The sequence below is a fragment of the Lissotriton helveticus genome, chromosome 2_2 (genome assembly GCF_964261635.1).
Source record: "Lissotriton helveticus chromosome 2_2, aLisHel1.1, whole genome shotgun sequence".
Classification (NCBI taxonomy): Eukaryota; Metazoa; Chordata; class Amphibia; order Caudata; family Salamandridae; genus Lissotriton; species Lissotriton helveticus.
The window spans coordinates 428,672,399-428,700,253 of NC_136060.1; the positions used below are offsets into that span (position 1 = coordinate 428,672,399).

At 45.4% G+C, this 27,855-nt stretch overlaps 1 protein-coding gene across 2 annotated transcripts in view; it reads left to right on the forward strand.

The window, feature by feature from the left end:
• SUCLG1 (succinate-CoA ligase GDP/ADP-forming subunit alpha) overlaps window positions 1-26,480 on the forward strand; it is a 104,641-nt gene extending 78,161 nt beyond the window's left edge. Inside the window, exons 8-9 of one of the 2 annotated variants that reach the window (XR_013608372.1) lie at window positions 2,892-3,367; window positions 21,305-23,922. Coding sequence is in view for 1 of the 2 variants with exons in the window: in XM_078678689.1 (XP_078534815.1) it covers window positions 2,892-3,080; window positions 25,507-25,533 (216 nt within the window). In the remaining variant the exon portion in view is untranslated. Of the gene's footprint in view, window positions 1-2,891; window positions 3,368-21,304; window positions 23,923-25,506 lie in introns of those variants that run through there. The other variant, XM_078678689.1, reaches the window with a different exon arrangement.
• Window positions 26,481-27,855: the final 1,375 nt, after the last annotated feature.

The window sequence follows — 27,855 nt, forward strand, 5'->3', positions numbered from 1 at the left end:
TGCCTGGAACTCACTGAAAATTGTTTTCCTTCGAGGTAACTGGTTGAGGACTTTTCTAGACTGCTGACTGACGGATTTAGTCACTAATAGTAACTCAAAGCAACTTCATTGATACTTAAAAACTTTTTCAAGAAAAACTTTAAACTGCTTGTCCGTGGTTGAGTGACAGTGCTTGTTTACTATACCTGGTAAAATCTGCATCTCCGTAACCCTCCAGTGGATCTTTTTCATGTTGGTGTCTAAAAATATAGTTTAGGTTTTGTAAATTGGTGTTGGATTTCTTGAGTGTCATTCATTTCTTTTTCAATAGTTTTGGTGCTGTTTAAATGCTTAACACTTGTTGCTTTATGCAAGCCTGACTGTTCAGAGCCCTTACCCCGGATGAGCTGAAAGTTTAATAAACAAAACCTACTGGTCGGAAAGGGGTTGGTAAGTGTATTACACTGTGAGGTCGTTCAACCGCACCATGTAATACACCTAATTTCCTCACTATTCTGCTTTTTTGCCAATAAGGCAGACTCCACGGTGGAGCACTTTTGTTCAACTTGGCCAAAGGAGTCAATTGAAAGGGGTGCTTAAATCAGAATTTGTTTGTGTTCGAAATTCCCCCTCGTTTCTGGTGCTGAAAAAAGGCTGAGGCCTCTGCTCTATACCAGTACTGTACCGTCAACCTTCTTTCTGAAGAAGGATACATTCAGAATGCTCACATTGGCTCAGGTCCTTTCTGCCTTGGACGATGGAGACTCATAGCATCGGACTCGCAGGATGCCTATTTTTAATGTAAATTGATACTTGTACTTGTGTCAATTTACATTAAAAAATGTTACATACCTTTCATGCCGGCCCACACAGGTCACATGCAGTTAACTGTGGGCCACAAGCACTTTCAGTTCGCTGTGCTTCCCTTTGGCCTTACCATTGCCACTCCAGTGTACACAAGGTTGATGGCGGTGGTTGCAGCCGAACTGTGGAGGTCAGGGGTCCCAGTTTCTCCCTACCTCGATGGCTGGCTATTGAAGTCTGGTTCACCTCCAGATTATGGTGCACCTTAAGACTTCTGTCGCACTTCTGCATTCGCTGGGGTTCACTGCCAACTGCTGAAGTCACTCCTCGCTCCCTCTGAGACATTGTCTGTAATTTGAGCCTCCTAGACACAGTGCAGGTCGAGCCTATCCTCCAGACCAGTGAATGAACACATATATCGAAAGAAATATTTGAAAACTGCAACAGAAGACTGACTTTTGCTTATTTAGTAGTCTGAGTACCTGCCGGTGCGGAGAAGCACAAACGTGGCAAGTTGGAGAGATATATATATATCTCCAACTTGCCGCGTTTGTGCTTCTCCGCACCGGCAGGTACTCAGACTACTAAATAAGCAAAAGTCAGTCTTCTTTTGCAGTTTTCAAATATTTATTTCGGTGCAAGCCATCAGACGCATTTCGGACTTCATATATATATACATTTTATTCAGTTTTATGTCAGTACAACATGAGCCGGTAACCAGCACAGCAATAAACCGATCTACATTTCTCATATTGTGCCAGCGTGATAAAACTAGAAATTCCAGGCACGGAGAATAAGTCAGCCGTACTGTGGGTATGAGGGTGCCTATGAGATGTGAAGGCTCTAATGTTGCAGTACGCTTGAAACCAGTTTGTTTTTGCCAAAGAAGCCAGTACAACCTCTGGCATATCTGCTTCATGCTAACAGAATGGTATTCTTCAGTTACAAATCATATTAACTATCAAGCAGTGTGCTTAAACTAAATGTAATTAAATAAATATATATATATATATTTTTTTTTTTCCAGTGTAAGGCAATTTGGAGGCTGCTGAATTAGACATTACTTAAGATTTTTACTTTCTGTTTGTTGCGTGACAGAGAGCAGCGTTAAGTAGTGTTGGCTTGGGTTGGTTACAACGCTTTGGGTGGCCTTAGTGAATGCTAAACATTTAAGCATGTTTTGGGTATTAGGCCAACAAAACTAGCTGGTCTCTCAATGCCTTCAGTTGTTATAGCAGAGCTCCCAATAAAAAAGTTTTCTGTGAATTAGTGACCCCTCTCAGGGTACTTTCACCATCCCAGTGGGCTTTTTAGGTCTGTATGGAATGGGCTTGCACTAAGCAGGCAGAGCTTTCAGATGAGATTTTGAGACTGCTTTTGGGGCTTTCGAGCAGAGAATCTTTTTATACTGGGCATATGAACCAGAGGCATACATAATGTCATTTCTGTTTCAGTGCTTTCTATTCTTTCATTGGTGTTGAAGTGCAATTTCTCACCCAAGTATCACGAGCTGCGTATGCCTTTATCTGTTTTGTAGTACATGTTAACCTGAGCACAAAAGCACTGTACAAGAGTATAAAACTACTCTATCTGGTGTCTTGCACATGATGAACTGTGCCCCCATCAAATCACATGTGTACTTCTAACATACAAACCCAAATCAGTAACTGTTTGAAGAGATTTTGCCCTTGTCAAGTCTTCTTACGTTTATGGAGCTTTGGAGTGGAGATAGTTCTATTAGAAAATCCTGGGCACAGAAAATTAACATAAAGAATAGCATTGCTCTTGGATTGACTTATTGGCTTAAAAATATATACAAATCTCTACCTAAACCCTCACCCACCTCTATTTCATGTAAATGTATGCAGATGACTTGTGGAAGGGTTATTCTGCTAGTATGTCCTCTGGTGACAAGAGAATCCTCTGCTTGGGCAGCTTTATTATTCATAAATAGTGTTTCAGAATCCTCACAAGGATTTGTCCTACTGCGACATCCAAACCTTTTTTTGTACAAAAAGTTGTATATCTTTGTTTGTCCTTAAGCCATTTTGTAAACAGTTAGTAGTCAAACCACATTCTGAATAAATATCTTTGTTTTGTCTCAACAGGGTCCAGATGCCAAACCAGTAGTGTCCTTTATTGCGGGTCTGACTGCCCCACCAGGCAGAAGGATGGGCCATGCTGGGGCCATCATCGCAGGTGGTAAAGGCGGAGCTAAGGAAAAAATTGCTGCTCTCCAGAGAGCTGGTGTTGTCGTCAGTATGTCTCCAGCTCAGCTGGGTAGCACTATGCACAAGGTACATTATAAAGATATCACAATGCCTTTCAACCGTCCTTTTTAGATGTGTGGTCAGAAATCCAAAATGTAAAACCCCTGTGTTCTTCAGGCGGACACAGGATTAAAAACACGCCTGTTACCTATGCTTAAATATGAAATTTGACATATTCTTACAAGCTTATCTAGGATCTTGTATATTTTCTCAATTTAACTTGTTTTTCCATTTAAGTAATTCAAACTTTCAAGTGTGTGTTCGGAGGTCTGCAAGATTTTTCTTAGAGCTACCTACTTCCTATATAATATAAGGTTCGAGGCATGTGGGCTGCTGAATTCATATCTGTGCATAGATCGCCGCCTAGTGTTGGGGCCGGATGATTGCACATTGTTGTCCTGGAAGAGTCTTCGAAGTATCACGAGATAGGTGGCTCCTCCCCTGGACTACAGTGCGCATGGGCATCCCCTCCATCCTCAGATTGTTTTTTTCCGCCATTGGGTTCGGATGTACTTTTCTTTACTCAAGTTCGGAAACTTTTCTAAAGGCCAAAAGGCCTTCGGGTCGTCGGTATTGTCATTTCGATCGGTGCCGAGTACTTTGTTCCAGTTCTTTCGAGCAGGACGTCGAAGAGAGCCGCGTGGCCTTTTCGACACCAGAGGCCCGATCGTCGATGGAACGGAGCCCGTTCAAACGATACCCCCTTTGTAATTCGAAGTACCCACACATCGATGTACACCCGGTGTGCAACAAGTGCCTATCTCCGGAGCACAATGAGGCCAACTGCCTAGCTTGTGCTCAATTCAGGTCGAAGAAGACGCTTAGACTTCGACGCGCAGCGAGGCAGACGATGACGAGGCCTGCGCCTGACCCGGTGAATATCTTCGATGAAGAAGACGATGAGGTCGTCGAGACTGAGGATCCAGAACAGCAGTCGGATCCCGGTCGGAGCATGACTCCAACTATTATGAAGACGACGAAGAAATCGTCGATGATGAAAACGTCGCGAGGTAAGGGACGACGCATCGGCCATCGGAGCCGTTGATGACGACTCGAGCGATGAACCAGGCCCAACAGTGAGTACGGGGCCCATAACAGACACGGAAAGACTTCCAAGGGCTCAGGTCGAGGCATCGCCAACAGGCCTTAGCCAAGATCATGACTAACATTCTATAGCCCCGCGTCTCGGCCCGGCTAAGAATATATCACACGAGCCATCTGTCGAACATTACCAGTCACTGGTTAAATCGAAACCGAAAGCCATGGAGTCGAGAACGAAACCGAAACTGCTGGAGACAGTCTTCGGATCGAAAAGTTCGGATCCGACAAAGAAGAAAGGTGTTGACGACCCTGCGGGGTCACAACTAAGGGGTGTCGACCCGAAGATCGGTACGCAAAAGTCCATAACTAAAGTCAGGCACGTCGAACCGACGAGGTCGACGTCGACTGACAGCGACACAAATAAGGGACTCCAGTCTCGGAAGGTTCCCGATTCGAAGCATCGAGTCGACAGGCCACAGTTCGTCAAAGGCCTCGAGCCGAAGTCCAAGGGCGGCTCAAAAGACCATGTCGAGTCGAGGCACAAGACCGCGCCTCCAACGCAACAGGCGCCTAAGTCGACGCAAGGCCAAAAACATATTGGCGAAAAGACAAAGTCGGTCAGACCAATGACGACGCCAGCTCCAAAGAAGGTCAGTCAGTCTACAAATACTATGCCACCGATAAAATTCGGACTGCCCCCAACTGCACGGCCTAAAGCGCTCGATCCGAAAACAGGGATCGAGACGTCCAAGAAGGTGTCGATGGAGAAACGGAGTCATTCTCTAGAAGAAGATCTTGTGTACCAAGAGCCCTCCTATGATGACCAGTCGAAGCTGCATATTGACTCCGACACTGGCAGACTTACTATTTATCAGAGGAAGATCAGGTCAGAAAATCCTCTTGAAACATATAAAATTCCACTCAAAAAGAAAAGGGATTCTGCTACATCACCTGTCCTTTTTGAGTCTGTAAGGTCCCATGGCGAGGACACCTCTGCATACTCACCCACTCGCACTGATGAGGATATGGGGTATGACTACAATGAAGAATTTAATTACCCTGTGGACACGGATCAGGATGACCAGACTCAAGCCTGGGCAGACCCTGTCGACCCGGGAGACTCACAGACTATTCCTGACACTCCTTCTTATCCTGTCAAGACTTCGCCAACAGAGGATACAGCTGCGTTTAACACATTAATAGAAAGGGCAGCACACAATCATGATGTGGAAATGCATGCTGACCCAATTGAACAAGACTTCCTATTTATTCCAAAACCAAAGCACACAACAGCAGACTAAGGTTAAGCACATCAACTTCCTCTGTTTCGTGAGTTTGTTGTGGTGCAACCACTCTCCACATCCGCTGCCAAGGATGTCTATTATACAAAGAATATACAAAAAGATCGAGAGGTGCACTCAATGATGTAATTAGCAAAAAAAGTTCATAGAATTTGTGGATCTTCTGTTCCTTCTTTATTGATTTCTTTCTTTTTAGAATACAGAGACACAGCCAACGCGTTTCATTCCCTTTCGTGCCTTGGGAATTTCGTCAGGGCTAAAGTAACATCATCTCAGTCCCATAATTCGATGGAAAAACTGCACGTTCACCGTAGGCGCAAGATAAAGGATTAAGAAGTGCGCTCTCACCCTCCTGAGGCGGAAGCCGGGAGATCTTGCTATCCCTTCGCTCTAGCTGAATTTAAAAAAATCATTGTGTTCTTTAGATTTATGTTATTTCACTTGCTTGATTAATAAGCTTTTAACCTTGGATACACGCTTGAGACCTGGTTGAGATCTCTCCCCCCCCCCTCGCTGCCCGGCCACTCTCAGCCGAGCATCGACGCTGAGAGCCGGTCTCGGGTAAGTGATCTTAAAAACAGCGGCCATATTGGGTGTGGGTTAGCGCTGTGACGCGCTCTAGCTGCACATATAAGGGGATGGTCATGCCTCCGCGCAGCGGACGCGAACAGCGGACGTGCCGGACCTGCGCCGGAGTCGCGCCAGAGTCCTGCCCGTCTGCGCCCGTCCGCGATCGGACGGGGCGAGGGGCCACAATTTCTGGCCCTCCGTTTAATATTCCTGTGACATATAGCAATACTACCTTACACACGCTTCGTTCAATTGAGAAGATGATGTGTTGGCATAGATTGGATCCTGCAAAGCCCCCCCTACTATGTCGCCATTGTAATAGGCATTTTAAAACACATGACCACCAAGACAGAGACCATACTTCCACTAAACAATATAATATGGCTCTTTTTAATTGCAGATCCCTGCCTAAACATTGCAAAGAGATAGCCCTTTTAATTGAGGATTATAAGTTGGATGCCTTATTTCTCACTGAAACGTGGTTGCAAGCAGGGAATGAGCCAGATATTGTACGTGCTCTTCCAACAGGGTATAATATCTGCAGAATGGATCGTTGTACAGGGCGAGGTGGAGGCCTAGCCATTATTTATAAAGACATCTACCAATGCCGTCTTCTTTCAACGGTTTTCAAAGAAGGAGAAAATCTCCCCTTCTCCCTAGAATTGTCCTCCACTGACTGTCTATCAGGCATATTAATTTACCGACCTCCTGAGGCGTTAAACGAATTTATTCCAAAATTGATAGATTTGGTCTCAGAACAAGCTATTACTATGGCCAATTTTACCATTCTTGGAGACCTAAATATACATTTAGAGGATTCTTCTCTCTCTTCCAATCTCCAAGCTTTGGGTCTGGATTTAAAATGCCTCCTGCCAACACATGAAAAAGGTCACCTTCTTGACCCCGTATTCTGCAACTTGCATACCCTTACCTCCGGAGATCCCATCTCCATACCGTGGTCTGACCATTTTCTAATTCCCCTATTTTGGGTTACAAAAAACACGAGAGGGGCACAATCCCCAAAGGTAACGTGGGACCGAAAATGGGATAGGCTACCCTTGGATAAATGGCAAGCATCCCTAACAGCCACTAAGCCCATAGTTGGAACAAATATTGAAGAAGCAAACACCAATTTCAATACTTGTATCCAAGAAACATTAGACATGACCCTCCCCAAAGTCATTATTCAGAGCTGCATTAGGAAAAATCCGGCTCCCTGGTTTAGTCCCGAATTGAGAATACTAAAGCAATCCTGCCGCAAGTTAGAAAGGCTTTGGAGACGATCTCCCTCGCTAGAAACTAAACAAACATAAAGGGAAAGCCATTAGGAGCTATAAAAATTAAATTAAGAAAGCTCAAGCAAAATTTTACGAACACAAAATGGAGGCCTCAACAAATTGCCCGAAAGAGATTTTCAGAATAGCTAAATCATTGATTACCCCGCCACAACCCCTTCCTTTGAGTGAAGGAGCGCTTGAACGCTGCAACCAACTAGCAATATTCTTTAAAGAGAAAATTGAAACAATATATAATATCTTCTCCTTGAATGAAGACGATTTACTACATAAAAACCTCGCTGATCCTACTCATGGTTCCACGCTGGATAACCTAAATCCCCTAACCTTAGAGACACTTGATGTAGTTATCAGTAAAGTTGTCTCAGGATCTCCGTTGGATCCAGCTCCACCTAAACAATTGAAGACAGTTATGAAAGCTGTCCAAACCATCATATTGGAGGTTTTAAATCTTTCTATATCAACATGCACAGTCCCTCACATGTGGAAATGCGCTATGGTAAAGGCATTAATTAAAAAGCCCAGCTTAGACCCCTCCTTACTATCAAACTACCGTCCAATTTCTCTGTTACCATGGCTTAGCAAATTGCTAGAAAAACATGTAAATAATATTCTTACAGTCTATCTTTAATCTAATAATTTGCTGGACAATACTCAAACTGGCTTTCGTCCTAACCATGGGACAGAAACAGCTTTATTGCTAGTGACCGAGGTGGCTAGGAAACTGGTGGATGAGGGAGGAGAAGCAGCGATCATCCTGCTGGACCTCAGTGCAGCATTCGACACGGTCAATCACTCCATCTTGATCAACCGACTCAAAATGAGCGGGGTGTCGAGTGCTGCTCTGAAATGGTTCACCTCCTTCCTCAGCAATCGCCACTTCCAAGTCTTTGAAGGAGGTGTTGTCATCTAGCCAAGCTCTGGAATGTGGAGTCCCACAGGGATCGGCCTTAAGCCCAACGCTTTTTAACGTATACATGCAACCGTTGGCAGCCGTTATTCACCCTTTTGGCATTAAGATCGTCAGCTACGCTGACGATACCCAATTAGTGGTATCTTTGGGCCATGATGGGAGATCATCTGACAGACTGGCACCCTGTCTTGAAGCCGTAGCCGGATGGATGAAGGACTCTTACCTCCGTCTCAATGGAGATAAGACAGAGATTATGATACTAGGCAACTCCTCCCCTGCACCACCGATTCCCATCTGGCCCCATGCTTGGGACCAGCTCCATCACCTAAACCTTATATAAAGAGTTTGGGCGTATGGCTTGATGATAAACTTAATCCTGGTCACCAAGCCACTGTCTTAGCATCAACATGCTATGGGTTGTTAAGGATGTTACGGAAGGTTCTTCCTCTCCTACCATTTGAAGCACGCAGGACTATGATCCAGGCGTTGATTCTGTCCCGGTTGGATTATGGGAACTCCCTGTACCTTGGAGCCCCATTATCTACAATAAAAAACTTCAAGTGGTACAGAACAGCGCTGCAAGATTACTCCTGCAAGTCCCGAGGAGGCAATCTGCTAGGCTCGCCCTTCGTCAACTGCACTGGCTTCCTATGGGAGCCAGGATTCAGTTTAAAGCATTATGTATAGCCCATAAGGCCATCTGGAAGACAGGTCCTACCATCCTTCACTCAATGGTAGTATTATATCAACCTTTCAGATCCCTTCGTCCCAGTAACCAAATTTTAGCAACGACCAGGAAGATTAAAAAAGCTAGGTGGGGAGGCCGCTCTTTCTCATACTCAGCGGCCAAACTATGGAATGCTCTCCCTCAATTAATAAGAGACACCCGTAGTTTAACTGCCTTCCGTAAACTTCTGAAGACACACCTATTCGAGCGAAAGTCTTGTTACATCTCTGTGATTGCTACTTCTTGGATCTGAAGCGCTGCGAGGCCTCCGGGTAGCATGGGCGCTATATAAATATTCTTTCAATTCAATTCCATAAATGTATAGCCAAGGACCCAAGTGTCCAGTACCTTTATTCTGGGTCGTATTCTGGAAGGAAATCCAAATGCGTTCCTCCGTATATGAGGAATAATAATATTTGCAGAGAAAATGAAAGGTTGTTCTTGCCCCCAAGGGGGGGGGGGGGGGGGTTGTCCTTTGCGCCAACAGTTCCTATGGTTAAATATAAAACTTGACACCGGGTGGCGTTTATTCAAGTTGCCAAGGGCAGTGTAAATCACTGTCGTGGGACCTCTGACATGGTCTGCAGCACCGTCTGCTCCTCCGTCCGTGTTCTATTCGTGAAACAACTCGTCCGTCTCGTGAAACTAGCGTTTCCGAACACGGACGGAGGAGCAGACGGTGCCGCAGACCATATCAGAGGTCCCACGACAGTGATTTACACTGCCCTCGGCAACTTGAATAAACGCCACCGGGTGTCGATTTTTATATTTAACCATAGGAACTTTTGCCGCAAAGGACAACCCCCCCCCCCCTCCCCCCCCCTTGGGGGCAAGAACAACCTTTCGTTTTCTCTGCAAATATTATTATTCCTCATATACGGAGGAACGCATTTGGATTTCCTTCCAGAATAAAGGTACTGTACACTTGGGTCCTTGGCTATACATTTATCTTGCGCCTACGGTGAACGTGCAGTTTTTCCATCGAATTATGGGACTGAGATGCTGTTACTTTAGCCCTGACGAAATTCCCAAGGCACGAAAGGGAATGAAACGCGTTGGCTGTGCCTCTGTATTCTAAAAAGAAAGAAATCAATAAAGAAGGAACAGAAGATTCACAAATTCTATGAACTTGTTTTGCTAATTACATCATTGAGTGCACCTCTCGATCTTTTTGTATGAGACTTCCTATTTGACACTTTCTCCTCTTCAGAGAAATCAGTCAAAACATTGCCAATGTTGAAAGGTGTCCTTAAACACGCAGGAGACATTTTCAAGGAAACCACAAGAGCACGGGTCGTTAACCCCAGAATCGAAAAGAAATACAGACCGGCACCTGTGGACCCTACATATATTAAGGGACAGCTGCCATTGGACTCTTTGGTGGTATCAAATGCTCGTAAGCGTGCCAACTCACAAACCACTGGGAATGCTCCTCCTCCAGACAAGGAGTCTAAGATATTAGAAGCTTCTGGAAAAAGGGTTGCTGCTCAAGCAGCTAATATATGGAGAATTTCTAATACACAAGCCCTATTAGCCAGATATGATAGGGCACATTATGACACACTAGAGCAACTGCTACAACATTTGCCTGATGCCTACAAGGAGGAAGCAGAAACACTAATACAAGAAGGAAAACTCATATCTAACGCATCCATTAAATGTGTGCTAGATGCAGCAGACACCGCAGCCAGGGCCATCAATACAAGTGTCATGCTCAGGAGACAGGCTTGGTTACGCATCTCTGGGTTCAAACCTGAGATTCAAACCTCTTTATTAAATCGGCCTGTAAACCCTGATTATTTATTTGGTCCAGATGTGGACACAATATTAGAGAAGATTAAAAAGGACACAGAGACAGCCAGGTCTATGGGTGCCTTGCAGTCACAACAATTCAGAGGAGGCTCCTTTCGTCGCTCCAGTAACAGAGGAGCCGCACGAGGCCAGGCATCCCAGCAGACTCCATACAATAAAGGGAACACGCAGACACCTATAATAAAAACAATAGACGTGGATACCGTGGCAACAGCAACAAAGGCAGAGGACAAGGGAATAACAACACCAGATCCTCCGCCAATACTAAACAGTGACGCCTGGTCACTGCCCCCGGACCATGTAACACCGGTCAGGGGACGATTACAACAGTTCCTGCCAGTCTGGGAAAGCATTACCACAGACAGGTGGGTGAGACAACTTATCCAGTTCGGCTATTGTCTAGAGCTAATCTCCACTCCACCCAACATACCCCCAAGACACCGTCCTATGTCCGCAGAGCACATACACTTATTGCAGCAAGAAGTCATCAGCATGCTGCAAAAAGGGGCCATAGAACTCGTACCTGTACAGCAACAGGGTACAGGGGTATACTCGCTGTACTTTTTAATCCCCAAAAAGGACGGTACTCTCAGGCCAATACTAGACCTCAGGCCCCTAAACGAATACATCTTGTCAGAACATTTTCACATGCTCACTTTACAGCAGGTTCTACCATTGCTCAGTCAGGGAGATTTCCTCGCAACAATAGACCTAAAAGACGCATATTTCCACATACCGATACATCCAGCACACAGGAAATATCTCAGGTTTACCATACAGAATCAGAACTACCAGTTCAAGGTCCTACCTTTTGGGGTGACGACAGCCCCCAGGGTGTTTACCAAGTGCCTAGCGACAGTAGCTGCGCACCTACGGAGGAACCATATTCACGTCTACCCCTATCTGGACGACTGGCTTATCCAAGCAATGTGCCAGCCACATGTCCCGCACTATTCACCTCCTACACAGCCTCGGATTCTCATTAAACTACCCAAAGTCTAATCTTCAACCTGCCCCCATTGAGCGCCACTGCTGTGGTCGGCGGAGGCGAGAAGGGGCTAAAAACGGAGATTGCATTCCTCCTGCTCGGCATGTTTTCAAACGGCAAGATGGCGCCCGCGATCGGCGAGACTGGCACCAGGCAGTGAGGGGGACTGACGTCGCACCGAAGACGCCAGAGAACGGCTGCTGAGACCGGAGGGAAGGCTGCTGCTCCCGCTTGTGACTGTGGTGAGGAGGTGTCCCATAGCGGCGGGCGGGGGCCCTACAATTGCTTCTGGTCTGTTTTGCTATGGCTGCCTGTCCTTAAGATGGCGGCGCCCGGGACAGGGCAGGCACCGTTTGAAAATCAGCACGAATTGAGGGCCCTACAAGTTCTCCACTGCAGGCAGTAGGGGGCCTTACTTTGACTCAGGCCCAGGGCGCCTCGAGGACATCTGAAGAGCGTCCAAGGCAGCACCTGAGAAAACCACTCTTCCCCGTGCCTGGAAGGTGTCTGGTTCTCTTGCAAAGCGCTGAAGTGCTCTCGAGCCAAAGTCACGCTATATTAAACTGCATAGAAATCTGCAAAGATATAGGAAAGCAATCTTTCAAATTTAAAGGGCCATTACTCACTGTGGATCATAAAACAGCGCCACCTACAGACATTTTTGAGAAGGGTGGCGCCATTTTGGAGCACCTGAGTCCGAGCACGGCACTGCTGAAACTGCCTGTTTCAGCTCAATGCTACTGACACAGCCTTAAACGGTCCCCATTTTGGCTCAGTACTACTGTTCCACGACCAGCACATGCCACCTGACCTGAAATTGGCGTAATTTGAGACCTCGACGTCGCGCACGGAGGTGAGCCCATGAAACTTTTACTCAGCGCGATTTCAATGCGCGTCCGGTGCCACTTGCCCTTATGTTACACCGACACACCTACAGGCCCGCCTATTGGCACCTTAAATTGCGGAAGTGTGAGCGGAGAGCCCCTGCGGACTCCCGGATAAGCCCTACAAGTTTGGCACCACTTGCACATGTGCTCCAAAATGGCGCCGCCCGACTCCGAGCACTACACTGCTGTAACGGCCTGAAACTGCCTGCTATAGCTCAATCTTACTGACCCAGCCTCAAACGGTCCCCATATTGGCTCTGTACGGCTGTTTCACGACCAGCTCATGCCGCCTGACCTGAGAATGGTGGAACTGGAGACCTCGACGCCGCGCGCACCTGCACGCCTAATTACCGAGCTGTATTTAGTGTGTCCACAGCCTGTCTTCCAGATGTTTCATCTTCACGGCTAGTGCTTCCTGCAGCAATCGGACATCGTCTGCGAGTAATGCATTCCTCCATCAAAATAGCCATCCGCTAAACTCTTTAATTGTGTGGTATTTATTTCTACACTTTTACAGCTGCGCAGCAAATAGTGCCAGCTGCACCGTTTAGGCCTTTTACAGCTGCGCAGCAAGTAGTGCCAGCTGCACCGTTTAGGCCTTTTTACAGCTGCGCAGCAAGTAGTGCCAGCTGCATCGTTTAGGCCTTTCTACAGCCTGACGGCACATTAACCCGGAGTATGCACCCCCTTTTTGCCCTCTTATTTCTCCTCACTACCGCTCTCTCAGTAACACCCCTCTCATCTTTCTCCCACCCTCCTTCGCCTCATCTTCTCAACATGGCCACTTCTCGAGTTAAGTCTGGAGCCAATTGCTACAAAATCAATTATCCTCCCGACCAGTCTAAAGCTACAATAAAACGACTGAAGCATAACACTATTGAACGTTTCCCAGACTCCCTTTTTGTGGATCAATTTTACAATGGTCGTCTTGGGAGGCTCAAAAACGACTTAATCTTCTTCACTCGCGACACCCCCTCTTGGTCCAACAGTTTTTACAATTCCCTTAACGTCACCTCCTCCTCCTCTATCCCATATGGGAAACAACTAAAAATTTCCCCCTCTGGGTGCTTCAATGGCTACCTCACTATCTCACTCTATAACAACGGTACTGTCATGATCCAAGGCAAAGACTCCTGTCTCTCACTCTTTGACCACCTCTTCCCCTCCTTACTCCCCCTCCCTGCAACCGGGCTTCCCTTTGACTCTCCTTCCAACTCCACCCATTACTCCCTTTCTCCGCCGCCGACCCCACCTCACTCCAGTTGGCTGCACTCTCGAGAAGCGCAGGTCGGCCCTCTTCCCCCCCCCCCTAATTACCTCATCTACTATTCCTCCCCCCCCACAGTATGTTCCCTCCCACATTACTTCAGCCCTACCACTAGCTAACATGCTCCTCGTCCCATCTGCACTATCACGGTACTCCAATCTCTTCTCCTCCCCCATTCTTCTTCCCATCACCCCTTCTTCTCCTCCCCCATACTTCCTCCTATCACCCCCCTCTTTAGTCCACCTCTCCTCCAACACTCTCCCCCAATTAACTTTCCCTATGCTCCCCTTAGCCCTCCTTCCATCCCTCCTCTCCAACCCTTCATCCCCTCGTCACTCACCCCGTTGTTGCCACATTCCCACTGCATCTCTCTCCTCACTCCTACTCCTCCAGTTCTGCCGCACTACCCCCTTTCCCCTCCTAGTAACCCCTTCCATCTCCCTTCCTCGGGCCCAGCAGAACCACTTCCCCTCCTCAATTTCCCTCTCTCAACACCCCCCTCACTCTGCCAGATGACAGTTCCCTCACTGCTACCTCTCCTAACGGACAGAACCTCCGCAACCACTGCTCCTCTTTTCCTCCCAATCGTCCTACATTCCCATGACGCCACACAGGCCTCCCCCTCCTTCTTCCCTACCGACGTGTTTCGCACCTTTCTCCCTCTAATTTTATCCTTAATTCCTCTCCCTCTGGCAACACCAACAATGACAACTCTCCCTTAACCCCCAATTCACCTACTCCCGCTCCCAACCTCCACCTTTCCCCACCTGTGAACCCCACCCCCCGACTCACCTCCTGTCCCCCCACCTCTCCCTGCCTTCCACCACCAATTCCACCCCCCCTTATTTCAATCGAGCCACCCAACCTTCCATATTCTACCTCTTTCTCACTGGAAAATACGCTAGGCTCCCTGATCACCTCCATCTCCCAGCTTACAGTTGCCATTTCACTTCTATGCTCTAAGATCTCCACCCCTCCATGCACCTCTACTCCCTCCCAACTTCCCCGGAGTTGCACCTCGCCCCCTCGCCCCCTCACCCCAACACAGCCAAGCTCAACCTTTCGTCTGCAAACGTCGTTAATTCGCACAAGCCCTTGAACGCCACCCTTCTTCAACAGGCATACCCTAGCAACCCCACTGTCTACACTATTCCGACCATCACCTCTGTCAGAACAAAGCGTCCACCTAAACCCTCCCGAGCACCCCCGCAAATGTACAATATCCTGATCACTCTTCAGAGCCCAAGTGCCCCCGTCACTAAAACAGTCTTGACAGAGCTGCGCTGTATGCTTCACAACTGCAGATCTGCAGTAAAACACAAACTTGAAATCTCCGACACCATCACCCTTCACAATCTTGACATGCTCTTCCTGACAGAGACCTGGTTCAAAGATACCTCTCACGCTATTTTTGATCTCCTAATACCCACAGGTTACTCCATATTTAGGAATGACAGAACTGAAAACACGGGGGGAGGTGTTGCAGTCATCTTCAGAAACGCCCTCCAACTTAAGGCGTCTCCTATCAGCTCCCCCCACACCTTTGAATGCCTTTCTGTTGAACTTCAATTGCAACACCGTTCACCGCTCAGATTCCATATCATTTACCACCCGCCTCGTAGTGGCTCTTCATTTATAGAAGATCTCAAAGACTTCATCAGCGACCAATACTCTCAAAGTGACAATCAGACCATCGTGGGTGACTTCAATCTCCACTGGGGCGCACCGCATGACTCCTCTGCAAACTCACTGGCCACCTTCCTCTCTGCAAATGATCTTATCCAACACTGCACTGAGTAAACCCACTCCAAAGGCGCAATCCTGGACCTTGTTATTTCTAAAGCAGGCATGCTTTCTACTACTACCATAATTCATGTAGACTGGTCTGACCACCACCTCATCCCATTCTCCCTTCAACTTTCACACTCTATAACTCTTGGCCAACCCAAGAGGGCCATCTCCTGGTTCCGTGATGCCAAAAACATTGATATCGGTCCCCTCTGTGAATCAGCCTTGCTATCTCTTCCAAGACTAGACCCGAACATAGCTGTTGACGATCTCACCTCCGAATGCCTCACAGTTCTTGCAGCTGAAATTAATAACGTCGCTCCACTCAAAAGCAAAAGGATAAGGCCCACTCCCTCAGCACCTTGGTTCAACAAATCCCTTTATGATGAAAGGAAGCAGCTAAGATTCCTGGAGAAGCAATGGAGACAATTGCCCTCCAATGACAATTTAGCCATGCTTCGCACAGCAAGATGCAAGTACCATAAACACATCTTCCTTGAGAAAGCGACGCACTTCAAAACCCTCCTTGACTCCGCCAAAAATAGACCCAAAAAACTATTCGATCTCATCAAGACTCCGAGCTGCTCTCCCCCAACCTCCAAGGTGGAGGATTCTTCAAAGAGAGCAGCGGATTTCGCTGTTTTCTTCGATGGAAAAGTGAAAGCACTTGTGGATCAGGTTGCTCATCCTACACCTCCAGAGGAGCGCAAATCCTTAGCCATCTGGCAGAGCTTTGACCCCATATCTGAAGATGCCCTTCTCAAGTGCATACGGGAAACAAAGCCCTCCAACCATTCTCTTGACCCTATCCCCAGTGCCATTGCCTTTGACTTCTATACCCATTCCCTTTCCTATTGGACTACCCTGATCAACCTCTCCCTCTGGCAAGGCTCCCTTCCTGTCTCCTTCAAAACTGGGCAGGTCACCCCTCTGCTTAAAAAGCCCACTGCTGATGCGAATGACCTCAACAACTTCCGCCCCATCACTAACCTTCCCTTTCTTGCGAAGATCACAGAAAGATGTGTAGCAAAACAACTCTCTCGTCATATCAAGGACAATGATCTTCTTGACAATTGTCAGTCCGGCTTCATCCAAAACTGCAGCACTGAAACAGCCCTTCTGCAAGTGGTTGATGATGCGCTGAGGATACTCGACTCAGGGGGGTCCTGTCTGCTAATTCTCCTTGACCTTTCCGCAGCCTTCAACACTGTTAATCACAACACCCTCCTCAATATTCTTCAACAGAGAATGGGCATGGAGGGCACTGTGCTTAAGTGGTTTGCATCCTTCCTCTCTGACAGATCTCAAATGATCAAAATAGCGAACAGTCTCTCTTCTCCTGTGGCGGTGGGTCAAGGTGTTCCCCAAGGCTCGATACTAGCACCAACATTGTTCAATCTCTACTTAGAACCACTGGGAAACCTCCTAAGCAAATCTGGGATTCACTATCATCTCTATGCAGACGACACTCAACTCTGCCTCAAGGTTGCCTCCACTCATGATCTCTCCATCCTAAGATCTACTCTTGACTCCATTCAAAACTGGATGTCAACTCATCAATTGATTCTGAATCCCTCCAAAACTGAATTCCTCCTCCTCTCCTCCTCACTCTCTCCTCCTCACTCTCTCCTCCCTCGGTTCAATCATGGATGGGTCAGATGAATCTACTAAACAATAAACCCATCATTGTCGACAGTGCAAAATCCCTTGGTGTCATTCTAGACAAAAAACTCCATCTAACTCCCCACATCAATTCTATTGCAAAATCTGCTCGCTACCAACTGCGCCTTCTTTGGGGAATCCGTCGCTTCTTCCCGGAGCAGGACCTTATAACCCTTGTGCAATCGCTGGTCCTCTCTAGACTAGACTACTGCAATTCTCTACTTACTGGCCTCCCCAAATCGCACCTGTCCCCACTTAAGTCTGTCTTCCACTCAGCAGCTAGTTTCATTTATGGGGCCAAAAGAAGCGATCACATCACACCGATGTTATCCACCCTCCGCTGGCTTCCCTTCGAGGCTAGAGCTATCTACAAGACTGCCTGCATTACCCACAAAGCCTTGCACTCCTCATCTCCCAGCTACCTGGCGAATAAACTGAAACTCTCTGGTGGCTTCAGACTTTCACGCAATGCGGAGAATCTACTGCTTGAACCTCCCACTTTCAAGAAGGAAAGAACAATGGCCCAATCCTTTTCAGGCAACGCAGTGAGAATCTGGAACTCCTTTCCACCTCAGCTCCGGACCACCGCCTCCTCCCAGGCCTTCAAAAGGGACCTCAAAGTTCTCCTCCTCCAGAGACACCTCCAAAAGTAATTCACGTCCTCTTGCTATTTGTGAGGAAGACTTCCCACTACTGATAATTTCTACTTTCCATGACCATGGAAGTGCCTTCCCAGTGTATGCCTGTGATTGGAGGGTCTGCCTTTTTGCAGTATTTTCCATGTACTGGTGTTCGGTGCCCTTTTGTAACATGCACACACCACTCTGCCCTTGCAACACACGGCTGCTACCTCTCACATGTCTTTACCTTTGATACTTGCACAAGTGCCACCTTGCCCACATAACGCTTGTTCCTGAGCCTGAGTGTCTAGCACTTATTGCAGGACTATACCTCAAATTATACTCTGTTTTCTCTTATAACTGCACACTTGTCACTTTCATTTCCTCTTGTGCACTTTTGACTACCTCATGTATTTCGGTTGCTCACAATTTTTACTCAAGTATTTTGTTTGCTCACGATTGTCACTATTACCTTTACTACCTCATGTATTTTGGTTGCTCACAATTTTTACTCAAGTATTTTGTTTGCTCACGATTGTCACTATTACCTTTACTACCTCATGTATTTTTGGTTGCTCACAGTTTTTACTACCTCATGTATTTTGTTTGCTCACAATTGTCACTATTACCTTATGTAAGTAACGTATGTTTTTGCAATCTGTTCTTTTGTAATGTTTCTCATTATGTTTCATTTCTGTTCCTAATGTGAAGCGCTCTGACGCCTTTGGGTAAAGTCCGCGCTATATAAAAATGCATAAATAAATAACAGTACCTGGGAGCAACAATAGACACTCTGGCAGCAAAGGCGCAGCCAAACTCAGCAAGAATCAACAGCATTCAATTGCTGATTCAGAAATTCAGACCCCAACACTCGCTCACAGCAAGGGTGTTTATGCAGTTGATAGGCATGATGGCCTCCTGCATCTTCATAGTCCCTAACGCGAGACTGCACATGCGTCCGCTTCAGGAGTGCTTAGCACGGCAGTGGGTCCAGGCTAAAGGACCATTGAAAGACCTAGTGTTGGTGACCGGTCGCGCATACAACTCTCTGCATTGGTAGAACCCACAAAACCTTTGCACGGGACGACCGTTCCAAGAGCCTGTACCACAAATAGTGCTGACGACGGACGCATCTCTCCTGGGATGGGCAGCGCATGTCCTCCATTACACAGTGCAGGGACAATGGACGATACAGCAAAAGAGAATGCACATCAACCTACTGGAACTGATGGCAATCTTTATGGCAATGAAGGCGTTCAAACTACATTTGTGCAACAAAGTTGTGTTGATCCGCACGGACAACATGACTGCCATGTACTACATACAGAAGCAAGGAGGGACACACTCTCCGCAGTTGTCACATCTAGCGCAAAGCATGTGGAAGTGGGCCATTCAGAGGAACATATTCCTCATGGCGGAACACCTCCCAGGCAGGGACAACCAAATGGCGGATCTGCTCAGCAGACACAGCCACCAGATGCACGAGTGGGAGATACATCCCTCAGTGCTACAACCGTACTTCCATCAGTGGGGTCACCCAGAGATAGACCTGTTCGCCACAAGGGAAAACGCATAATGCCAAAGCTTTGCCGCCAGGTTTCCACACCCGCAGTCTCCGGGCAATGCGATATGGATGAACTGGTCAGGCATATTTGCGTACGCTTTTCCACCAGCCCCGCTCATACCACTAGTGGCACGCAAACTACAACAACACTCAATGACCCTCATCCTAGTTGCTCCAACGTGGGCGAGGCAACCGTGGTACACCACGTTCCTAGAACTTTCTGTGGTGCCTCATCAAAGGCTGCAATTAACACCCAGTCTTTTAACGCAGAGCCATGGAGACATTCAGCACCCAGATCCGCAACAGTTGAACCTTGCGATCTGGCTCCTGAAGTCATAGAGTTTGGTTACCTGAACTTGCCTCCTGACTGCATGAATATTATCAAGGAGGCAAGACGACCTACAACCAGAGCATGCTATGCGGCAAAGTGGAAACGATTTGTCATCTATTGCAACAATAATGACGTAAATCCACTAGATGCATCAACTCAAAACATCATATGTTATCTGTTACATTTACACAGATGCATTTTAGCCTACAGTTCCATACGTATACATTTAGCTGCGGTGGCAGCTTATCTTCAAAACAGGCAGCACCTTTCACTCTTCAGAGTACCTGCTATTAAAGCTTTCATGGAGGGACTCAAACGAGTGATTCCTCCAAGACACCCACCTTCACCTGTCTGGAACCTAAACTTGGTTTTAACCAGACTGATGGGACCACCTTTTGAACCTCTACACTCGTGTGAAATACAATTCCTAACGTGGAAAGTGGCTTTTTTAGTGGCGATTACATCCCTTAGAAGAGTTAGTGAGCTGCAAGCCCTAACTATTCAGGAGCCATTCATCCAAATTCACGCAAATAGGGTAGTGCTACGTACAAACCCTAAATTTATGCCGAAGGTGGTATCCCAGTTTCACATCAATCAAACAATAGAACTGCCAGTGTTCTTCCCAAATCCAGATTCAGTGGCAGAAAGAGCTCTCCATACACTAGACGTCAAAAGAGCTCTCCTGTACTATATAGACAGGACAAAACATTTCAGGAAAACTAAGCAACTGTTTCTTGCCTTTTCACCACAACATAAAGGCAACCCCATTTCCAAATCCGGTATAGCCAGATGGATTGTTAACAGATTTGTTATCAGAAAGCTAAACGCACGTTAACAGTTCCCCCAAGAGCGTATTCAACACGCAAGTTAGGGGCATCCATCGCTTTCCTAGGAAACATTCCTCTAGAAGAAATATGTAGAGCAGCCACTTGGTCTACCATACATACATTTACCAAACACTACTGTGTAGATGTACATTCCAAGCAGCAAGCAGCTGTAGGACAAGCTGTTCTCCAGACTCTTTTTCAGACTGCTGCAGCTGGCACGGGCAACCACCGCTAAGAGGGAGCCTGCTATCCATTCTATGCACAGATATGAATTCAGCAGCCCACATGCCTCGAACGGAATATGCTACTTACCAGCATGCATCTGTTCTTGGCATGTAGGGCTGCTGACATTCATATCGCCCGCCCTCCTCCCCGGTGCCTGTCGCAGCTATAGCACTCAGAATTAATCTCTAGCATGGACATCACTTACTGTATCATACTCCATCTCTGCCACAATGGCGAAAAACAATCTGAGGATAGAGGGGATGCCCATGCGCACTGTAGTCCAGGGGAGGAGCCACCTATCTCGTGATACTTTGAAGACTCTTCCAGGACAACAATGTGCAATCATCCGGACCCAACACTAGGCGGCGATCTATGCACAGATATGAATGTCAGCAGCCCTACATGCCAAGAACAGATGCATACTGGTAAGTAGCATATTCCTTGCATAGCGTTGTTGATAAACTAAATGTATTGTGTCCAACTAGAAAATGAGCAACTTTTCTAATTTTGGAACAGAACGTCTTAAATTGGTTGGAAGTTTGAACTCTTATTTTATCTTGTAAAAGTGAGTATGCATGGCAGTGAATCGACAAAAGTTCTGTTTTTTAGAAGACATGGTGGTTAGCTTCATTGTGGATGATATTTGGAAGGACGTTGAACTTCGTTCTTGGTATGCAACATGCCTGGCATTTTGAACCTAACTTTTAGAGTTGTATGTTGATGCTGACGTTCGGTGTTAAATCTAGAAGGAGACAGTTGGGATGAGTGACTGTTCAGTGGATGGGTGGCTGGATGCGGAGTTTTGAAACCCATTTTGTGCTGCAAACCAGTAGTTTGGATTTCCTTCTGTTGATTTTCAGCAAATTTTCAACCCTACCTCCCCTCCCCGTCTTAGCACTAAGGCAGGTTATTTGCTTTGTACAGTCTGTTGAATTGGCTATATTTGTTTGGAATACGTAGATACATTTGACTGTTGTTGATCTTTGGGTGTGAGGCTTATGGGACGCCACATGAAACCAGACAAGAGCTACAGAGTAAAGGGCCTAGACCATGTAGTTAAATTTGGACCTAGCAAAATGTTATGAAGTCAAGAAAGGAATGGGATTTATGCTGAGGTGCATGTCTAGAAGTCACGATAAATCATGTTTAAGGCTGTGTGATACCTTTTGTCATTTTGAATTGTCTTTTCCTCCTGAATAGCACCTACCTATTTAATTAACTCAGTCTTTCATGAACTTACGTTTGTATTTTGTAAGCGCCTAATGACTGTTTTTGAACGAGTCTTAAAAATTGTATATTGGTGTTGTCACTAGAGGCGTCTCTATAATTATTTTTACCCACATAAAAGAAGGGGAGAGAGGTTCTGCTCCTTTCCCATCCTTCCTGTAGAAATCATCTAACAACACTAAATAGGGAAAAGGATGGAGAGGCGGGTGGTACCAGACATGCACCCGTCTCTTCACAACTATAGTAGTGAAATAAAAAGTTTGTTTAAAAAACTTCCCTCACCCTATAGATAGCGGCATTGCACAACATTGGGCTGCTGCAACATCCCTGTGCTCACCAATGCTTCGGATGGAGCAAAGGGAGGTATGGAATTTAATAAAATATCTACTTGTCCATGGGGAAGGTTGCTTCTTAAATCTACTTGTTCTGTCTTAAATCCACTTGTCCCTTTTGGGCCATATAATGCTGCGACAAATGATGGCAGCAAGCATTATATAGGAGCTCTGAAACAGCCTCTCTGATTAGCCCATGGCTCCTTCCTCAGTAGGATTTGAATACTAGCAATTCCCTTATGTTGCTAAGATTCCGCAAATCTACATACCGGGACTGAAGTTAATGGTAAGCAACAGTTCCAAGGCTGGAATGCCCTATTGAGTCTGCCGACCTACTGACTTACATGTTTTAGGGTTTTCACCAACTCTTCTCTAATCTTTTCCCATAGTGAGAAAGGTTGGAAATGTATCCTGACAATGACAAACAACACTTCTTCCAGTATTGGAAAAAAAGTGCTTGGAGGGAAAGGGAACTTGCAAGCACTCAGATTTTCGCATGAGAAAAGCTACACCTGCATATTTGCTCATGCTAAAATGCAGTTCACAAATATTTTCTAGGAGTACTATTTCTTGGCCTGATTCTGTAAAGTCGTGTTAATTAACGAAAGTCGTATATATCTGCAGTTAATGCAAGGACATGGGTGCACTTTTGAGACTTTATTTAATAGTTGGGCCCCTAATTAGGTCTGGCGTAAACCATGACCTTTTTTGTTTATTGAAATTCTGTCTATCTCTCTTTGTCTATTGGCTAGCTTTACTGTGAGTGACAACATTCTGTTCTTTCACAAGGAGCTGATCGACACAGTTGTTTTGTTCAGTGCCAGGAACTACTGTGGCAATTTGTGCTTTTTGAGACCAAAAATGTTTTGCTTTTGCCAATGTTTGTTAAAACGGTGAAGGCTCGGCAGCTGCCACACAATAAGGTTTTACAAAAACCATGCCAAGATAAGTCCTGCATTGGCAAAACCAAAATGCTGACCAACAATTTCAGACCTACTGGCTTTACAAATGCTTGTCTCGTTTCTCATAATTTTATTAAAACTAGTTACACTGATTTTCCCATATGAATATTTTTGGGAAATACTAGCATACATCAACACATTTTACTAAATGATGCTGCAAAGACCTACCATTTTACAGTAGTTCAGCAAAATGTTTTTGCATTTTTTTCTGACATTTTATTTTGAAAGAAAAGAATCATTCTTGCTTTCAAGTTTTTGCAAATATTTGCATCTAATCAGAGAGCATTCTGGGAGCACTATACAGAGCCTATATTGCTAAACATTGAAAACGTGGGTGCACATTTCTATACTGGAACCACTGTCAGTAGTGCAGTATGAGCTTACAACATTTACTTAGAGCGCTCGCCCTAATAATAAAGGCTTTGCATTAATGAACCATCAATACAAGTTTGAACAGCATTAACACATGGACACAAATATTACCGTAAAACACACAAGATGATGGACGGAATGTTGCACAGTGGCAAAACATTCACCCCCAGTCACAGATCTGGGTTTAATCCATCATCGTTATTTTGCTCACCAAGCCACCCCAGTTCAGACATGGCCATATGCAAATCAGTCTTGACCCTGTGCCTCATGGGAACAGTCCAAACCGAACTGCCAAGCCATGTCTTCCCTGGACCGGAATCAAGCATCCTAGGACCGGTTTCTGGCTATCAGCCAGGATAGCTTGACTCTAGTGGCGTAGTGAGCACGGGACTCACGTCTGAGCATATCCTGCCAACTTATGGCGAACAAAGCGGTACAAAAGGGGGTGGTGATGGACGGAGCATCTGAACCAATCAAACACTCACACCCAGTCAACAGATCTGGGTTTAATCCATCACCGTTCTTTAGCCCACTCTGCCACCCCAGTTCAGACATGGCCATATGCAAATCAGTCTGACCCTGTGCCTCATGGGAACAGTCCAGCCTGAACTGCCAAGCCATGCCTTCCCTGGACCGGAAGGAAGCTTCCTAGGACCGGTTTCTGGCATGTCAGCCGTCTTCAGCCACGCTTGCTTGAATTCAGTGGCAAAGTGAGCAAGGGACTCACGTCTGAGTATACCCTGCCACTTATGGCGAACAAAGCGGTACAAAAGGGGGTGGTGATGAATGGAGCATCTGAACCAATCAAACACTCACACCCAGTCAACAGATCTGGGTTTAATCCATCACCGTGAGTGTTTGATTGGTTCAGATGCTCCGTCCATCACCCCCCCCCCCCCCCCCCCCTTTTGTACTGCATGCTCAGGGGGCTCCACCGTGCAGTAAGAGGCACCCGTGGTGAAGTGGAGCAGCGGTTGGTGGAAGAGAGTCCAGGTATATATATATAGATATAGATATAGATATAGATATATATAGATATTCATACTCGTGCCCTCTCAGCGACGCGCCCACCATCCAGAGCCATCAAACGAGGAAAACGGAAGACCCAGAGTGCAAGTGAGTTCTTTTATTTCTCAGTACACCACGGCAGCATAACGTTTCGGCCTACACAGAGGCCTTGGTCACATGGAATAGGGACCGAGTGTTTTGGATAGTAACACGCACTCCACCGTGCGGTAAGAGGCACCCGTGGTGAAGTGGAGCAGCGGTTGGTGGAAGAGAGTCCAGGAATATATATATATGTGTATATATATATATGTGTGTGTGTGTGTATATATATGTGTGTATATATATATATATATATATTCAGATGAGAAATATCGGATGATCAGATGAGAAATATTTTGTACTTTTTTGCAGCTTTGAATGTGTGCGTGGATGCGGAGATCGATAAACAAAGGCACTGCTTTAGAATTCTAAAAATGATTTAGACACTGTGATTATATAACAAGTGTATTTTTTATCCGGGGTGAATGACTATCATTCAAAGGTCAACTTGTTGTCTTTCACTTAAACTGAAGCTCACATGTACGGGGCAGTTGAGAGAAGATTGCTGTACAGGTGTCAAAACTGCTGCTTTGATTTGTCTTTAGTATGTTTTCTGTAACCTTACGTCCACTGTTATAAGGCGCTATGTCGTCTCTTATCTTGACAAGTTTTTTTTTGTTTTTATAACTTTTAAGGAGTTTGAGAAGAGAAAAATGCTATGAAACCCACGTGAACTTGAAGACTGACGGAAGATGTCAGCTGTGCGCACATGGCCTCCGAGACCAGGATGTCCGTCTCCGATTGACAAGCTACTGGCGTATTTCACCACCACTCAGACCACACAAAATTGTACCATGGATCAAGTTCTCTTTTTGTGAATCCTAGCCATTTAATAAATATATTTTTCGAGGTTCATTTGAGTTTTTTTAGTTTTTTTTTTTTTTACTTCAGCGATATATATACATTCTGAGGATTTGATCTGCCTTTGGACTCTATTTTTTGTGTAAATAATGTATGCACTGGACGCATATGTTAGTTAACATGAGTCAACCGTGGAAATATCAGTTTGTACCATGCCACATAGCTTTTATGTATATCATGGTCGGACTAGCAAACACTGTTATTGGTGTATTAGTACAGTGAAATTGCTTTCTGTTCAAACTAAACTTAATAATTTGTTTCTGCCAGTTCTTTCTAAACGTATAACGGTTATTTACGGACAGTTTAGTGGCATCTTGTAAGTTAAGATGGATAATTATTTCCATGCATCAAAATCTTACTTTAGACTTTTTTACCTAAATGATTCAACATTGATCAGTTTGGTATTCTTTCGAATCCCCCCATTGTGGTGGTGTTTGCTGCCACAATACTTTGTAATTCACTTTGACCACATAAAGTCCTTTAATGTATTACTGCATTTGCAAATTGAAGTTTTATATGCACGCTGGTTTTGTTGGGTTTATTCCTTGGAAACAAAGTCTCACGTGGAACATCAGTTTACCATAATACTAGTTCTAGTGAATCACCATTGAAGAACACTTATGATGGTTTGAATCGTCTTAAATGCGAAGCGAAATAATAGTACCCTGGTTATACCAAATTTCTCATTGTACCTTAAATTAAATAAAAATGTTCTCTGACCTTAAATGAAATAAACATGTTCTCTGTATTTGCTTTTAAATCCAGCTATCACTTTTTGGAAAATGTACAAGGAGTTTTGATGCTTAGTTTACAAGCAGAATAATTTGTCAACTTCAGTTTTTCTGGATTGGTGATGTGCTTAGGCTACTTTAAAAACACCCTCCAGTGTGAAATAGCTCAGACCAATCGTTAAGCCATAATTAGAGACACTGGGTTATGTCATATTGGCTTGTATACACTGGCACTGTTGCTGGAAAAAAAGTTGCAGAATTACAACTCATCTTAGTTCCAATTCAAAACATCTCTTGTAGATGGCTTCTAAGGTCTTTGCTCTACAATATATGATAGGCCATGTTTTCATGGTCAGCCATGTATGACCATAAACTGCCTCTTATTTTGTCCATGTGCCAGCACAGATGCAAGTGACCCAAGAAAGAACTATAAATAACATGACCCTGCTTTTCCAGCCACTGTAGCTCTTTGCTATTGCGGAGATTTTACCCCTATTCCATTACGCAAACACATTCTTATCCATCGGCAAATTAGTGTTTGTACCCCAAGATTACTTGTGAAGAGAGATAGTGTATATATAACCATGTAATAATTAAAAAAATAACCTTGCTAAAGTCCAGACTCCTGTTTTCTTTTTCCTGCACCTACAAATCCTCTGAATGGCTTTTAATATTCCATTGTACTTTTTGTGAGGTTGGGCACTTGACCAATTACCTCAGTTGGCGTTTTTACTTTTTTTTTTTTTGTATAGCGCCACTACATGACTGGTAACAGAAATAAGAAGATAGAATATGGAAGTAGAAAGACCAGTTGTTGGAAACAGTTTCAGAACGTAACTTTCTATTGAGAATCCTTGCGATGGTACCAAAAGAAGTCTGGCTTCTTGCTATAGAGTTAGGGTGATATTTACTCACTGTCTCGACCTTTCTAGGTCTAAAGTTTCAGAGACGCTTGAATTATGATTTGAATACTGTATGATAATTAGCAGGTTCTTTATAGACCATGATGCCAATTATTTCTGAGATGATACTCGAAAGCACCATCTCGTCTAATTCCGTCTACACAAAAAGGCCGATTACAGAAGTCCAGAACAACAATTTCTAGTCTTCAATATAATAAATAAGGGTCCTAGTTTCAACACTACCTTTATTAGCATCCGATCAGTTAATAGAAACGTCCCGCTCTTAGGAGTCCAGCACACCACAGATCAGCTGTTGCCCGCGCTTCCCAGAGTCACCATAAAATACTTGTTACGGTTGCAGAGTGACCCTTTATCGGATCAACATAACACAGCTGCCCTCTGTTCAACCCTAGCACCTCAAACCCACCTGGAAGATTGCAGCGGTAAATCACGTATGGCCCCTGGATATAATACCTAAAGAAAGGAGTCA